The sequence below is a fragment of the Pelophylax lessonae genome (assembly GCF_965119305.1).
Source record: "Pelophylax lessonae genome assembly, chromosome: 2".
Taxonomy (NCBI): domain Eukaryota; kingdom Metazoa; phylum Chordata; class Amphibia; order Anura; family Ranidae; genus Pelophylax; species Pelophylax lessonae.
In genome coordinates, this window is record NC_138769.1 from 735,963,950 (window position 1) to 735,982,415 (window position 18,466).

Consider the following 18,466-nt stretch of genomic DNA (forward strand, 5'->3'; position numbering starts at 1 on the left):
ACTGCACCTGCCTACAACCTGACCTTGCAAAAGTTAGGGGGACAACTGCATATTAATATCCATTGTAATGGATGGGATGTCTAACAAGCTCATGTTGATGTGATGGTCAGGAGGTCACAAACTTTTGGCCATATATGTATAAAGAGATAGCATAATCTATACATAAATACATTCAATAAAAAATATTGTTTCTTTGTCTTTACTAGGTATCATGTCAATAATATTCTTAATTTTAATCAGTATTTCTCTCTAAATTTGCTTCTCTGAAGGGCCCATCTCAAAGTTTGTTTGATCTCTTTGGTTCGAAGGAAATAGATGATTGGATTGGCCATGTGAGGTACAAATGAGTAGAGATAAAGTAGGAGAGCGCTTACATCAGGTTTTATCGTGACAAATGGAATGTTGCTTACAATGTACACAAAGATTCGAGGAGCAAAGTAAAAAGCGATGACCAGTAAATGGGTCACACAGGTCGAAAATGCTCTCCGAAGGCTCTCAGAGCGAGTCATTGAGATTGTCAATATTATTTTGATGTAAGACACTAATATCAGCCCCAGTGGCACTAAAAGAACAACCATAGCAAGGACAAAGACCCCTCTTCTTGGGCCGGAAATATCGGTACATGCCAATGCTGCGTACGCCGTGTAGCCACAGAACAAACTGTTTACCTTGTTGGGGCCACACAGGGGGATCTGTGACGCAAAAATGGTACACACTGAATTTATAGAAGGAGACAAAATCATCCAACAAATGCCACAAGAAATGGTGGCCACTTTATTGGTGATAATGGAGGTGTATCGCAGTGGGTGGCAGATGGCCACATATCGATCTGCAGCCATCAGCATCAACAGGAATGCGTCCAGACTTCCAAAATAATGAACCAAGAAGATCTGGAAGAAGCACATGCTCAGAGGAATGGTGGAAGCTCCAAACCAATATCTGGCAATGAGTTTCGGCAATGTCACGGTGTCAAATAAGAGATCGGAGGTGGCAAGGTTGGCTATGAACAGGTACATGGGCTGATGTAGATATTCATTAAAGGTGACCAAAAATATGACAATGCCATTAGTAGTCAGTGATATCATGTAGGCAACGAACATCATGGTAGATGCCAAGCCATGGAAGACATCAGCAAGCCCAGGGAATCCAACTAATATAACTTCTGACACTGTGGTGTGATTAGACATCATTCCAGATCTAGGAGAAAAAAATATCTACAGATCAAAGTACATAGTTTGATTATATTTAAAAAACAGAAATTATAAAAATTAACGCACTGGACATTTTTTGTGTGAAAAATGAAGTAGACATTTGTTGGTGTGCCCCCTAGTTGTGGTATGCTAAACCAGTTCCCTGGTTCCTGCGGCCTCCCATAGAACAACCAAACACAAGGGGTTTGGGTTACCAATCCTCCTTACCCAATTGAGAATTTTTCACCATATTTCGACCACAGGGCCACCAAGATTAAATACTGATCTCCAACCCATATTATATTACAGGCCCTTCAAGATATTCTAATCCTTATGTAGATTAGGCATAACACTCATCCTAGCTCAACTAGTAAAGGAATGTCCAGTCTGGCTCTTGCCGAATGCTTTATTTACAAGCATTAAAGCGGAGTTCCGGCCACAAAATCGACATAATTGATTTTGGGCCATCCGCTTGCTTTTGGTCACCTGAAAAAGAAATGGATAGTTACGATTTTTTTTTTTTTTTTGTTTACTTACCTTGTTATTGAAGAAAAATATACTCACCTTTCTTCCACTTCCTCCCTCTGCAACGTCACTTCCTCTTTGCATTGATTCCTGAGAGCTGAACGTCATCGCTCCCAGGAATCAATGCGCCTGCACCGGCCCCGCTCGTCACTTCCAGTGCGGGCGCTCATTCCCTGCTAAACAGCTTCTGGGCATGCCCAGAAGCTGTGGAGGGATGACGCGCCCGCACCGGAAGTGACGAGCGGGGCCGGTGCAGGCACATTCTGGGAGAAGAAGACGGAAGAGGACGCAGAAGAGGACGCAGAAGAGGACGCAGAAGAGGATGTGTTGGCTTCAGCTGCCCACATCCTAGATGGCAGCGCTGGAGAAGAAATTTTCAAGGTAAGTATTTCTTCTAAAAGGTAAGTGTGTCCCGGGTCAGTACAGATGCTATCCATTGTGGAATGTACTAGCCCTGACTGTCCCGGGGGTATTTTTATTGAAAAAACATTTTCGTGGCCGGGACTCCGCTTTAAGATACAAAGTCCAGAAAGTGGCATAATGGTCCAATCCATAAGAATCCTGCATTGGGTTTTTTGCTGTCAACATTCTAAATCTCTGAATATTTGCTCTCACAGTCTCTCACCCTGATGTCTACTTCACAGACCTATACTGGGCTCTACAGAGGAGAACATATGACACTCCTACCACTGCAAAAAGGTGTCCTTCATGGCTGTCTCTTACTCTGCACCACAGTCTTGGCAGTTTTTTAATCTCTTTTTAAACGATAGTCAGGAAGAGCAAGCCCCTAGCAAAGCATCTTGTCCCCATGTTCCTGAGTACAAGGGCCTGTTCCCCACAACCCTGGCCCAGTGGATGTGGGAGTCTGGGGCAGAAGACTTATCCAAATCTTGAAGTCCCCTTTAAAAATAAGAAGATTCCAGACCCCCACATTTGGGAATGAGTAAAATGTACATAGTACCCCTACTCATTCACAAAATAGGATCTGTCATCTGGAATTTAAGCAAAGGGGCAGGGCAAACCCGGTTATATCTTTGGTCCAACATGGACATGACCACATTTGGTCAATGTCATCGTCCAAATGTAAGCATGTGGCCATATCTGAGCAATGATATCAGCCACTATCACTGCCTTTTTATTTACATGACTGGGGATTCCTGGCCAGCAAATGAATATGGATGGGTGAAATCAATCTTTGCTAATGGTGCGGCAGGTTCTGGCACTCGCGGCTTCCTTAGCAACCATTAACAAGAAAAAAAAACTGCTACTACATGACGTCTGGCTTCTGCCAAATACACCTAAAGTCCAGCGATTAGATGAATGCTCAAAAAAGCAAAGTTCATATTGAACCAGGAGCTTATCGCTACTGAGCATGTGAGCTGTAACCAGGTGTTGGGTCTTTTGTTGCCATGTCCAGTGTTCAGGCTATCGACAGAGAGCACAAAAGCATACAGCTTCTGCTTAAGCCCCAGTAATTATCATGAACATTGTGTCAGCAGACTTCGAGGCATTGCACTTTTAGTGGGGTGTCCTTGCCTTCAGCCACATGAACCCCCAGACCAAACACTGCTCCAGTCATACCCTTTGCAAAGTCTTCCTGGGGATCCCTGCCACCAGCTACCTGAACTATCAGCTACAGCCAGCATCCTAGTGAGAAGGGTGTTACACCACTTTCCTAGGAAACTGCAAATAACTGCATTTGTACTGACTGCATTGCATTCATCAAATGTCCCTGTTCTCTGGGACAGTGTTTCTCAACTTTTTTTTTCAGTCAAGGCACCCTTTAAAATTATGGACAGTCTGGAGACATCCTGTTCTAAAATGGTAAAAACGATTCTAAAAGTTTTACATAATGCAGGAACATCCATATATAGTACACCCAACATTAGAGGTGATTTATTCTTCTAAAGCAAACACACTTTTGCACACTGGTACTGACTAGTACTCCAATGTTTCTCTTCTCCCTCAATTTCTATCCATCAATCAGCTAATGTGACCCCAGTGCTGAGGGAGAGGAGCAAAGGAGGGTCAAGGATGCTGTGGAGGCAACAGACATCCAGGATGCCAGTGTCTAGTCATAATGGTGCATAATGAAAACCCATGGCTTCGCGTAATGAAAGGGCAATTTTTAATACATTTTTAAGCATTTTGCCAAGGCACCCCCTGAAAAAACCTCAAGGCGCCCCAGGGTGCCTCGGCACCCTGGCTGAAAAAGGCTGCTCTAGGAAACTGTTCTACTTTACTGCCCCTAATTGTCATGTCATGGGAACTACTCCCAACATCCCTGTTACTGTTTAATACTGATTGCATACTGTTTTACCTGGCCACAGAGGAGATCATCTGTTCCCTGAAGCCCTCTGTGATGACTGATTCCAGGAGCGACAAGGATTTAGTCATTTCTGGTTTCCGAGCCCTAATTTCCTGGTTCTTACAGCCAGGGAAGCAGCTGATCAAACACTGTCTGTGTTTGATCAGCTGCCTTGGAGAGCAGGGGAGACATCAGGGGTCTAAAAGATCCCTGATATTTCCATAAAGGGTATCTGTCACCTGCCCAAAGCCATTATACTGGGGGTTTGTTCAATGAAAAAGTAAAAAAAAAAAAAAAGTATAAAAAAAAAATAAATTTAAGCCCTTTGCACCTAAGGGTAAAACAAATCACAAATCTAAATGCCTAGGCCCAATTTTGTGACATATGTTAGTAAAACCGTACATATCATCACAAATACTTTGTGCATCCAGGTGGATTATACCTTGTTTTTTTTTTTTTTCAAGGAAAAATTGGGCTTTTATTTGGTGGTAAATGAGGAAGGATATCTCCTACTTTTTTTTTTTTCTTATAATAATAAAAGGAAAACTGGCCCAAGATAGTAAAAAATATATATTCTTTCGATTTAGCTGTATATTTCTTGGTACTACCATAATCTACCACTAAAGAACAACCCAAAATAAATTCTCCTGCTTTTGATGATCACAGCGATACCACATATGTGTACAGCCGTGGCCAAAAGTTTTGAGAATGACACAAATAATATTCTCACAAAGTCTGCTGCCTACGTTTTTATGATGGCAAATTGCATATACTCCAGAATGTTATGAAGAGTAGGGATGATCAAACGGTTCGGGTCGACCATCGGTTCGACCCGAACATTGACTGTTCGAGGTTCGGCCGAATTTAGAACTTTTTGCTGAAAAAGTTCGGAATTCGGCAACCAGAACTGACCAAAATGCAATGGGCCAGGAAATGGGCTTTAAAAGCCCATGATTGGACCAGAACCATTAGCAAAAGCCAATTGAGGGGGCAGGAGAATGCTAGGAATGTGATTGGAGTGACTAGGGGGTCCCTAGGCCAATCATTCGTGAATACGCCCCCCAGTATATAAGATAGCCCCCACCAAATTCCTAGAATTGTAATACAGGGACATGGAAGAGAGTGGAAGCAGTTCTGTTAATTTTACTTTAAAAGTGTCATTTAGCATTTATTAGTGTGATGAAAGGGATATCTAGTGTAGTTAGGGTGCTCTTTTACACTTTAGTTAGATGCAAAAATGTAGTTTCTGTAGGGAAAGTGTTAGGTGTAAGGGGACTGTAGTGTAGTGTAGGGTTAACTGACACTGACTGCTATGGCAGGGTGACAAAACCCTTCCATATCAGGGTGACCGCTATAGAGAAAAGCTAGTTTCTCTTAAGTCACATTCGGTGCACTAATATGGCTTCTCGCCGGTCAGCTTGCTTTTTGGCTGCAGGCGTTTATAGGGATTTTTTTAGCACATGTTTGGAGTCAGGCATGACATCTGAACATGTGTACAGGGGGTATATATACACACCCATGTATGTATATATACACCTGCACATATATAGGTGTGAAAGGAGCAGAAAACACTACTTGCGCTAATTAAATAATTAACACCAATATAGTTACGCTCCTATCACACCTATATATGTGTATGTGTAAAATACATATAAGTGCGTGTGTATATATATATACCCCTATACAGAAGTTCAGATGTTTTGCCTGCCTCCAAAGAACCCAAAAAATGCCCAAAAAAACGCTAGTGCCAAAAAAAAAAAAACGCCCATGTGTGTTGTTGCAGGCATTTTTTGGGGTTTTTTTGGAGGCAGGCAAAACATCTGAACTTGTGTATAGTGATATATATACACACATACTTATATGTATTTTACACTTACACATATATAGGTGTTATAGGAGCGGAGCCATATTAGTGTTAATTATTTCATTAGCGCAAGCATATATTTCTGCTACTATCACACCTATATATGTCTAGGTGTATATATACATATAAGTATGTGTGTATATATACCCGTATACACAAGTTCAGATGTTTTGCCAGCCTCCAAAGAACCCAAAAAAATGCCCAAAAAAACGCTTGCTACTAAACCAGCAAGGTGTGAAAAGAGAGAAGCCACTATCCTGTTCTATAAGTGACCTAATACAAACAATCTTTTTTTTTTTCTGGTTCTGGACATGCTACAGAGCTGAAACTTCACAGGTACACTTTTTAGACCCCCCCAGATACTAAATCCAAAGAAATGTTTTTTTTTTTTGTTTTTTTTTTTTAAATATTTTCAATAATTGGCTCTCTATCAAAAATGACAATTTTTAAGAACTTTTTTTATGTGATTAATAGTCCCTGTGGTATGACCCAGAACCCTAGGCACTTTTTAGGGGCATTTATTGGGTTTTAGGGCTTCAAAATTGTGTTTTTTGATTACCGAAGTTCGGGTCCCATTGATTTCAATGGGGTTCTGAAATCCGGGCCGAACTTTCAGGAAGTTCGGATGTTCTGGCCGAACCGAACTTTTGAAAAGTTCGATCATCCCTAATGAAGAGTGATCAGATGAATTGCAAAGTTCCTCTTCGCCATGAAAATTAACTTAATCCCATAAAAAACATTCCCACGACATTTGTGAAGAAAGCTTTAGGCAAGGGTGTAGGAACCCACACAAATCTGGGGGGGACAGCATTTTTACTCGCCAGGTATATGCTTTTTCAGTAAACTGCGAGAGAGAGTGTGTGTGTGTGCGTGTGCGTGTGCGTGTGCATGAAAAATCTCAATGATTGCAGAGTGCCACAGCATTGTACCCCAATGATTGCAGAGTGCCCACAGCATTGTCCCCCAATGATTGCAGAGTGCCACAGCATTGTACCCCAATGATTGCAGAGTGCCCACAGCATTGTACCCCAATGATTGCAGAGTGCCCACAGCATTGTACCCCAATGATTGCAGAGTGCCCACAGCATTGAACCCCAATGATTGAAGAGTGCCCACAGCATTGTACCCCAATGATTGCAGAGTGCCCACAGCATTGTACCCAAATGATTGCAGAGTGCCACAGCATTGTACCCCAATGATTGCAGAGTGCCCACAGCATTGTACTCCAATGATTGCAGAGTGCCACAGCATTGTCCCCCAATCAATGCACAGACCAGCGTGCGTGCTCCCTTCAACCCAATGCACTTACCTGGCGGCGGCTCGGCTATCGGCGGCGGCGGGAAGGTGAGCGGCTTCTCCCTCGTCCTCTTCTGCGGCGGGAACCGGCGGGCGGCCTCTCCTCTTCTCTGCGGCGGGAACCGGCGGGAAGGTGAGCGGCGGTGACAGTGAGTGACTGACACACGCACCGGCACCGCCCCCATTGCGACGTCAGCGATCGGATGTCCTGGATGATGATTGGTCCAGGCTGGAGACTGGACCAATCACAGCCAGGACATCACGAAGGTGGGGGTGGCCAAGCGCTCTTTCCTGCGCCCAGGTTACGCCCCCAGAAGGCAGCCAATCGGCGCCTTTCTGGGTCGTAAACCCCACTCCCTAACAGTAGGTGTTCGGAAGCCGAATGCACTGGACATTTTTACAGCGTAATCAGCACTCTCCAAGTACTAAACTGGGGGGGATTTCACCATACCTGTCCCCCCCGCATTATTTCCTGGGGGGGATGTGTCCCCCCCGTCCCCCCCGGTTCCTACGCCCATGGCTTCAGGGTGCCCAAGAAAGTCCAGCAAGCACCAGGACCGTCTCCTACAGTTGATTCACCTGCGGGATCGGGGCACCACCAGTGCAGAACTTGCTCAGGAATGGCAGCAGGCAGGTGTGAGTACGTCTGCAAGCACAGTGAGGAGAAGACTTTTGGAGGATGATCTGGTGTCAAGCAGGGCAGCAAAGAAGCCACTTCTCTCCAGGAAAAACATCAGGGACAGATTAACCACTTAAGCCCCGGAAGATTTTACCCCCTTCCTGACCAGGGCCTATTTTGCGATTCAGCACTGCGTGACTTTAACGGACAATTGCGCGGTCGTGCGATGCTGTACCCAAATGAAATTTTTTTCCCACAAACAGAGCTTTCTTTTGGTGGTATTTGATCACCTGTGCGATTTTTTGATCATGCGCTATAAACAAAAAAAAGAGCTACAATTTTGCAAAAATAACAATATTTTTCACATTTTTTTTATATGAAATTCCCCCCAAAAAATGTAAAAATCAAAATTTTTTAACATTTTAGGCCAATTTGTTTTCTGTTACATATGTTTGGTGAAACAAAATCGCAAAAAGTGTATTTTGATTGGTTTGCGCAAAAGTTATTGCGTTTACTAACTAAGGGCAAGATTTTTGTCATTTTTGTTGTTTTTTTTTTTAATGAGTAATGGCAGCGATCTGCGATTTTTTTTTGCGGGACTGCAACATTGCGGCGGACAGATCGGACCCTTGACTGACATTTTTGACACTTTTGGGGGTACCAGTGACATTACTACAGTAATCAGTGCTATACATATGCACTGTTACTGTGAAAATGACACTGGCAGGGAAGGGGTTAACTTTATTTGAGAAGAAGGGGGTAAGTGTGTCCCTAGGGGCGTGCTTCTTACTGTGATTGGATGTGGCAGTGTGTGTAACTGCAGAGAAATACGATCCTGCATAGCAGGACCGTATGATCTCTGCACTTACACAGGGGAGAATGACAGGCGGCTTTGTTTACATTAGCCGCCTGCCTTTCTCCCGCTGTACCGGACGATCGTGAGTGACCGGCGGACATCGGGTCTGCCACTCACACTCGCGGGGGGGGGGGGGGGGTCCGTGAACGAGCGAGCGCGCGCTCGCCCCTTAGAGCCTCACAGGCTAGCGACGTAGTACTACGTCGCTTTGCCTGTGAGGGGCTGACTGCCGACGTAAATAGTCGTGCGGCAGTCGGCAAGAGGTTAATACTCTGCAAAAGGGATAGGGATAGGGATATGACCTCTAAGGACTGGAGTAAAGTCATTTTCTTTGATGAATCTACTTTCCGATTGTTTGGGGAATCCAGAAAAAACCTTTGTCCGAAGAAGAAAAAGTGAGCGCTACCGTCAGTCCTGTGTCATGCCAACAGTAACGTATCCTGAGACCATTCATGAGTGGAGTTGCTTTTCAGCCAAGGGAGTGGGCTCACTCACAATTTTGCCTAAGAACACCGCCATGCATAAAGAATGGTGATAAAACAACCTCCGAGAGAAACTTCTTCCAACAATCCAAGAACAGTTTGGTGAGGAACAATGCCTTTTCCAGCATGATGGGGCACCTTGCCATAAGGCAAAAGTGATAACTAATGGCACTTTTCCACTGCAAGTACCGGCTCGCTCTACTCGGCCCTGCTTGGCCTGGTTTGCTTTTCCACTGCTGGTACCGCATGGTACGGTGTTGGAACGGTTCGGAACGGTACGGTATTGTTTGCTTTTCCACTAAAGTAGTACGATTCTCTGACCAATCAGTGGCTAGTAGTAACTGCATGCAAAGGATTGTGGGGTATGGTACCGGGTATGGTACCTCTTGGAACCACAATCGAGGTGGTACTGTTTTTGAGAGCCGTATCATTCGGTTCCATGCATTTGAAAAGCACCGCCGTACCGTACTGAACCGTTCCTACACCGTACCATGCGGTACCAGCAGTGGAAAAGCACAAAAGTGAGCCAAACCTTTCGGTTCCATGCAGTGGAAAAGCGCCATAAGTGGCTTGGGGAACAAAACATGGAAATTTTGGGTCCATGGCCAGGAAACTCCCAGACCTTAATCCCATTGAGAATTTGTGGTCAATCCTCATAAAGCGGGTACACAAAAAATCTCCACAAGGTGGGCGAACAAAAAATCTCCACAAATTCTGACACAAACTCCAAGCATTGATTGTGCAAGAATGGGCGGCCATCAGTCAGGCTGTGGCCCAGAAGTTGGCTGAGAGCATGCCAAGGCGAATTGCAGAGGTCTTGAAAAGGAAGGGTCAACACTGCAAATATTGACTATTTGCATAAACGTCATGCAATTGTCAATAAAAGCCTTTGACACTTATGAAATCCTTGTATTTATACTTCAGTATCCCATTGTAACATCTGACACAAAGATCTAAAAACACTGAGGCAGCCGACTTTGTGAAAATGAATAATTGTGTTATTCTCAAAACTTTTGGCCGTGACTGTTAGTTGGCGCCCTCCGTAGAAGTCCTGTGTGACGAAACATGTAAGGGCGTGAGCACGCAACCATCTGCTGTCACGACGGAGGTCTGAGTTCGGGTTCCCGCAGGCTGGCATTGTAGCGGTGAGTCACCGAGGCTTCAGATGTCCACGATCTTCCATTTTTACATGCTGATTATAACTTGTCTCATTGTGAGTGCAATTTTATGGGGATTGGGGAGCTATTAATAAAGCATCAGTTTCTTGCAGAATTACACTATCAGTCCCCTTCTCTTTGCTTCACATGTTCTAATTTCCACTGGTGCCTACATGTACTGCTGAGGCTCAAGTTCAGGAGTTTATTATTGGAGATTCTGGTTGAAGCAGTCTAGAGCCACACAGATTATCCTAACCATGGAACGGATTCCTCATTATTCTTGACAAGGCTATTAAAAGTCCAAGGTCTGGTGAGTGTTCACTATCAAGGGGGACACGTTGTTTTGAGGTGTGGTGATGGTGGCCCAGGAGTAGCTATATTAACACCGTGGAATACTGTGGTCTAGTCCAGGATTTCAAGAATTGTTATGAACCTTCATGAACTTTGTATGAACTTTTTATGAACTGTATATGCCTCCGTGCAGTACTCAAGTGGAGTTATCACCTTAGGGACAGAGTGATTCACATGTTTTTATATGGTTTTATATATTATTGCATACACATAATATTTATGGTTTTATACACTATATGTGTATCGTCCAATTGAGCGCTGCTAGTGTGTATGGGCTGTTTTTTTCCAGAGTTCCTTTTCACACCTATTTTTATTTTGATTTTGTTCATAGTAGCTGCTATCAGATTTATTGAGGTTCATTGTATTAGCGCTGGGTGAGTGGGGGATTATTATTTCTTACTCCTTGGTTATTTGTATGTTAGTTGTTGTTTGTACCCGTAGTACAGCCCAAAAACAATAGTGCACATTTTCCATTTTTTTTTTTTTTTATCCTACCTAAAAGACACGGACACTGACACCAACCCCTGACACTGATACTAATTAAAATAAATAAATAAATTCTGTCCAACCCCCCCCCCCCCCCCCCCAAAATAAAAATACGGACCCTGACTTTGACCATTGACCCCGATCATGACACAAACACTCATACTGGCACTGACTTAGATCAAACCTTGATCTAGGTATTTTTTTTATTTTATTTTTTTAATTATTATTATTATTATTATTATTAAATGTATTTATTTTTTTACACACTATTTTTTTTTTTTTTCTGTGCACGGACAGAGAGATACAATGTATCTCTTTCCTTCATTCACAGAAAATAAATAAAAATAAAAATAATAATAATAATAATAAAAAGAAAAGCATACCTATCACCCCTGTACACACTCCAACTCAAAAGCACAGCGTAGGGCGAGCACATTTATGTAAAACTAAATTTTACAACACGTGATATATTGTCACAAATGTCGGAGTGGGAGCAATATTTTCTAGCTGATAACCTGTAAAGTTTTTTTTAACCAGTTGCCGACCGCCGCACGACTATATACTGCGGCGGTCAGCCCCGGCCAGGCAGAGTGACGTACCGGTACGTCACTCGCCTGTCACTGACTTGCGAGCCAATCGCGGGCGGGCGTAAGCCCGCCGAGGCGTGCGCCCGGCGCGGCTCGTTCACAGACAAGTCAGTGCGTGTGACCGGCGGACTCGATGTCCGCCAGTCACACTACGATCGCTCCGGTGAAGGGAGAAAGGCGGACGGCTTATGTAAACAAGCCGCCCGTCATTCTCCCTGGTGTAAAAATGAAGATCAGACGGTTCTACTATGTAGGACCGTTGATCTTTTTTTTGCACCAATAGCAATGTCCCTGCACAGTTAGAATCACGCCCCTAGGACACACTTAACCCCTCCCTCTCCAATAAAGTTAACCCCTTCCCTGCCAGTGTCATTTTTGCAGTAACAGTGCATATGTATAGCACTGATTACTGCAGTAATGTCACTGGTACCCCTAAAAGTGTCAAAAATGTCAGTCAAGGGTCCGATCTGTCCGCCGCAATGTCGCAGTACCGAAAAAAAATCGCAGATCGCCGCCATTACGCGTTAAAAAAAAAAAACACCAAAAATGACAAAAATCTTTCCCTTTGTTAGTAAACGTGATAACTTTTGCGCAAACCAATCAAAATACGCTTTTTGCGATTTTTTTTACCAAACATATGTAGCATAAAACAAATTGGCCGAAAATGTTAAAAAATTTTGATTTTTACATTTTTTTTGGGGGAATTTCATATAAAAAAATGTGAAAAATATTGTTATTTTTGCAAAATTGACGCTCTTTTTTTGTTTATAGCGCATGATCAAAAAATCGCACAGGTGATCAAATACCACCAAAAGAAAGCTCTGTTTTTGGGGAAAAAAAGGACGTGAAATTCGTTTAGGTACAGCGTCGCACGACCGCGCAATTGTCCGTCAAAGTCACGCAGTAAAAAATCGCAAAAAAACCCCTGGTCAGGAAGGGGGTAAAATCTTCTGGGGCTTAAGTGGTTAAAGAATTGCCTATGGAGAATTTTGGGTACCACTTTTTTCCAATCTTGTCATTAGAGTTTTGTATAATGGAGATGCAGTGATAGTAAAATTATAGTAAGAAAATATGTACCAATTTTTTTTTCTTTGTGATTTCATGGGCATGCACAAATTTAAGGCTTGACATGATTTGTATCTTTTTACTCAATGCAACCCCATCTTTTATATTTTGCCAAAAAATTGGGTTTATAATATATATTTTTTTTAACTAACATTTTATTTTATTTTTTTAAATTTATTTTAGTGTATTTTTTTTTTTTTTTTTGAAAATGTGTGTTTGGTAAACAGCTGTACAAATGCTGTGCGACACAAAAACCTTTAAGGCCTTATGCACACTGGACGTTATAAAAAAAAGTCAGTAGCTTTGTAGTGAGTGTTTCAGCGTTTTTTTTAGCTTTTTTTGCATTGGCGTCTTTCAGGGTTTTTTTTAGTGTTTTTTGGCATTTTTGGCTAAAAATCACCTCTCTGCTATTTTAGTAACTCCGACTTTCCCACAATGCAATGCTTGCCAGAATTGCATCACATGGGTGTTCACACCCATGCGATAAGTTTTAGGTGCGGGGGGAAAAAGGGTCCTACAACATTTTGGTGCAAATGTGGACCCTTTTTTCCCTGCATCCCAGCCAGAAAACGCCCCTGTCGAAACCTGCTGATAACAGCCTGTGTGTGCATGGAGACATAGGAGTACATGCTGGGGGAGACAAAGGAGAACATGCCGGGGAGACATAGGAGAACATGCCGGGGAGACATAGGAGAACATGCTGGGGGAGACAAAGGAGAACATGCCGGGGAGACATAGGAGAACATGCTGGGGAGACATAGGAGAACATGCTGGGGAGACATAGGAGAACATGCTGGGGAGACATAGGAGAACATGCTGGGGAGACATAGGAGAACATGCTGGGGAGACATAGGAGAACATGCTGGGGAGACATAGGAGAACATGCTGGGGAGTTTATTGGCTGCAGAAAAACTGACGCCAAAAACAGCTGCTGTAAAAACTTCCCGTGTGCATGAGGCCTAACTATCACCATTTTATTCTCTGCATTTATTCTGCTTTCAGAAAATATATACTTTTTTAAGGGGTTCAAAGTAATTTCCAGCAAAAATTGCAGATTTTATCATCTGTGCCAAAAATTAAAAAAAAATTGCACTAGTAGATCAGTGATTAATCTGTTCTCTCCTTCTGTCAGCAGGCTCTCAGTGTTAGACTGACAGAACTGCTCTGATTGTTTCACAGTGCTGACTATCCCTTCCTTTATTCTTGCTATACAAGAGATTACAGGAAAACAAAAATAAATATAGAATTAAATACCTACAGTAGCTAGATTTAAAAATATATATATTTTTTTTATAATGAATGTATAACTGGATATCATTATTATCAACCAGGAGTAAAATAAATATTGCACAAAAATGATATTTGCTTGAAATATTGAAACAAAAAATCTAATATTTATATTTATATCTATCAAAAATGGAATAAATATATACAAACATAAAAAAAAATAACAATAATAAAAATAATAATATTTAAATAAAAAAAATAATAACTTACATAGTAATATCTCAGCAGTTTTTTCAGATATATGAAACCTGTCTGCACAATGTGATGTATTTATACAGTATGGAACATCCCTTGTGGCCTCAAACTGCCAACCTGATTATGTAAGCTGCGCATTAAAAATCCAGAATAATTCTTTAATTGCTAATTAACTGATGGTGAGCTTCACCTTCCCGTAACTCAGGACTCACTTACATTATGTTATGGTTTTGTTACATGTGAATGAACAGCAAAAAGTAAAACTTTATCAGGCATTAATAAAAGGAAGAAAATCTGGATTTAAACACCAAACTCCAGGCTTTTATTCCATAGGTCTTCAGGAGCATGTGCTGCAAAAAAAAAAAAAAGATTTTTTAATACAGACTTACCTGTAAAATCCAAGTACATCACGGGATACAAAGCCATAAATCATAACATATGGGTTATATAGCCACCTACAGGTGAAGGACACTGGCAACCAATCAGAAAGAATGTCCCCTATATAACCCCTCCCACACAGGAAGTACCTCAGTTTTGTAGCAAGCAATAAAGGCCCCATAGAAGAGGGGAGGTGTCATGGACATGAAATAATGTCTGGTAGCTTACCTGTTCCTCATGTCTGCATTAAGGGCCAGACTCTTCCTTCTGGCTGCTTTTATCATCTCTCTTCCCTGTTTGGCTCCACCCCAGGCCATTCCAAGAAGTCTATATTAACCAGTGCACTGCAGGTCTGCTTTGCTGTTCAACAGTGTTTGTTTCCTGTTTCCCGTGTGCTTGATCTACTCTTCTGTGTACCGACTTTGGCTTGTCTCTGACTTTTCCTGTTTGCCTGTTTGCCTGTTACCCTGACCTTTGGCCTGTCCCTTGACTACCCTTGTCTGCCTGTTACCCCGACCTCGGCTTACCCATCACCATTCTGTGTGTCCTGAGTGGCTGCTTCTCTTCTCTCCCTACGGAGCGTGACCTGGGGGACCCCAGGGGCGGCGACCTGGGCCCAGCTGCTGCCAAGTCCATCCTCACCACTAGAGGCTCTGGTGAACACCTGCTGGGTCTTAGACTCCGCGCCCTGGGGAATCTTGGGCTCACGTTCCGGTCCATCTGCAGCAGTCTGCTATTGGGCTCACTACCTTGCGCTGCGCCCCTGCCTCCAACAGTGTGCAGTTGTCACCTGGCCACAGGTGACCTGACAGGAGGGACCTCTGTATCCCATGATGTACTTCAAGAAATGGATTTTACAGGTAAGTCTCTATTAAAAAATCAATTTTCTTTTCATACATCACGGGACACAGAGCCATAAATCATAAAAGTATGGGATGTCCCAAAGCAATGCATCTGAGGGGAGGGGGGACATCAAAAAATACCACCATCCGACCACAAAAAGGATTACACCACTGCTTGCAGAGCACTGTGGCCAAATGCAGATTCCTCCTGGGTCCCAACATCCACTCTATAGAAACGAGTGAACGTATGCACCGACGACCAGGTCACGGCCTTGCAAATCTGAGCCATAGAGGCTTGATGGCGAAGTGCCCAAGAGGCACTTACTCCACTAGTAGAATGTTCCCTATACAGGAAAAGGAACCTTCCCTTCTAAATCATACGCCTGGGTAATAACCTGGTGAATCCAATAAGAAATAAGCCTTGGATGTTTCCAACCCCTTCCTGGGCCCTTCTGGCAGCACAAACAAGCTCTCGGTCTTACGAATCCGAGCTGATCTTTCCAAGTAAAACTTAAGTGCACGCATTACATCAAGAGAATGCAATAACTTTTCCTCCTCTGAACGAGGATCTGGAAAAAAAGGAAGGTAGTATAATGTCCTGATTTAAATGCAGTTCTGAAAGGTAATACCCCTTGGTAGGTATAATTCTGCCGGCCAGTCTCCCTTCAATCTGCAAAGAATATACGAGCGCTCGGAAATACAACATCTAGACAGGTTAGTGTTTCAATGGTGTATTCAAATATATTTATCCTTACGACAGCTTATATACAGTACAAAAGGGAGGTGACAATTAGTCTTCCCAGACCACTAAAAATACGTTATACAATTACTTCATCATGCATAGAAAGCAGGAAAGGTGTTCACATACAAAGAATGTTTACATTCAGGAAGCAGCCCAGGAAAGACCGAATCTGAAATAATACACAGGACAGGCTTCTCTCAGTAAAACACAATCAAAGGAAACTTACAATGGAAAAGAATTGAAGGAAGCCCGTAGCTTTGAGAATCAGCATCCTATAGAAAACCTAAATTCTTTAAAATAGTTACAGTTCATAAAGGGGGCCTCTGGATAAATGAATTTAAGCATGGCTAAATTAATATCACTTATATCAATCCTCTCATTTGTCATAAAAATGACAATTATAAGTCTTGTTTCCAAAATGCATCATCTTGTGTTGCCTTCTTATAAATACATTGGCCCATTTTTACAAGCAAATATATAAAAAGAAGAAGAAGCAATAAACAAAAGTAACATTCCAGCTTGTCTGATCCATGATAATACAGATCCAAAAAAATCTCCAAAACTTCTCATGATACCCCGGTCTTTAAGGTGGTAGATACAGTTAGTAAAAGTCCATACAAGGGAAAACACTGAAAATTAAGTCAGGTATCAGCAACCACAGTTTGTCTGAGTCCGGTGAAACTGGAAAAGTCATTTTCTACAGGGTCTGGGCGGTCTGCCCCCATCAGTACCCCCTTTTCTTGACTCTCCTGTTCAAGGTCAGGGCGGTCTGCCCCCGTTAGTACCTCCTTTCTTGCTTCTGGATCCTCCGGCTCAGGTCCTCTCCGCACCAAATTCACTCTAGTGGCATGGATCCAAGTAGGGCTGTGTTCGGTCAAAACAGCGGTCCTGGTAACTGCTACCACGGTGGTCTCTGGGCCGTAGGCGAAATCCTTTTGTTTCTTTCCTTTGGGCAGCAGCTTCATCACCACTACATCTCCTTCTCTGAAAGGATGGGTATTTTCCTGTAAAGAGAAAAGAGAGGTGCGAGCAACTTTTTGTTCCGTACCACTTGATTCAAAGTTTCAATTATTCTTTTCTTAATTTGTCTTTATTTTTGCTATTCATTCTTTCCATTATACCTGAAATCTGTGGATAATAATCTATCTTCAAGATTTTAACTAGTTCCTGGCATATTTTTGATATGAAAGCATGAACAATATTAGAACTAATTCGAAGCAGGCACCCCCATCCAGGAATAATCTCCTGATTGAGAATGCGTGCCACCGTGTGGGCATCTCCCTTTTTGTGGTCCTAAATGCTTCCACTCATCTGCTAAACACGTCCACTATTGACTAAAAAGAACTCTTATTTCTTCTCTGCTTTGGGCCTATATGTGAAATCTATTTGTAGAAGTGTGAATGGGTTTGATGGGTATTGGAGATGCTCATGTTTGGCCTTAAATGTTTGGATTGTTTGTTCCTAATACAGGTGATGCACCTAGCAACATATGCTTGCACTAAACTGTCAGTAATACTTCATATGTTCTTTCCCACCCCCTGTGTCCTATTCCATAATACTAGGCAATAAACAGTGGGGCGCTAGCTGCCGGGATACACACAAGAGCTCCCCTCTTTTAGAAAAAGGCTATTCACAACTTTTTCTAAAACATCACCTAAGTCCTTTAAAACCTGTTCTGTAGCATGCGTTTGTAGCTTTGATAATGTGTGATCTTTTGGCCTGGAGCAGGAAATTATCTACAAAAACATCTTCTGCTCCTTCTATGGCTGCCTATATATCAGGTTTGAGTGTAACACACCCTTTAATAGCAGTAGCCCATTTAAAACTGGGGCCTACCTAGGGCAAATGATGTGGCCATTCCTATTACCATCTCACAAGATGCTATGTGCTATGTTCAGAGTCACTTCAGGCATGCCTTTAGGCCTGGATTGCGACCATCTTTGGACAAAAACTATAGGGCAAAGTCTACCACCATACTCCTGGGCAAGTACACCTGTCATGGTCTTACAATTGTCCCTTGCATAAACACAAAACATTTTTCCATGATTTGGGAGGCCCAGTGCAGGCGCTACAACCATAGCATTTTTCAGATACATAAACATATTAAACATTTCTTGTGACATTTCTGGACCTGTGGTATGTCTCAAAATGTTATTATAGATAGGAGCAGTCCGGATCCATAACAAGCAATGATCCTGTGGGTGGGCAAGACCCACTGTGGGCTGGCAAGACCCAC

At 42.6% G+C, this 18,466-nt stretch overlaps 1 protein-coding gene and 1 long non-coding RNA gene across 2 annotated transcripts in view; one reads left to right on the top strand and one right to left on the bottom strand.

Annotated features, from left to right (window-relative positions):
- Window positions 1-18,466, top strand: part of LOC309547181 — a 683,824-nt gene that overhangs the window by 35,272 nt on the left and 630,086 nt on the right. The gene's annotated exons all lie outside the window — the stretch shown is intronic.
- LOC309546802 (olfactory receptor 1E16-like) lies at window positions 237-1,190 on the bottom strand (the record flags this gene model as incomplete). The annotated part of the gene is made up of 1 exon (XM_082246490.1): window positions 237-1,190. One exon carries the CDS (start codon window positions 1,188-1,190, stop codon window positions 237-239), a length of 954 nt encoding a protein of 317 aa, XP_082102616.1.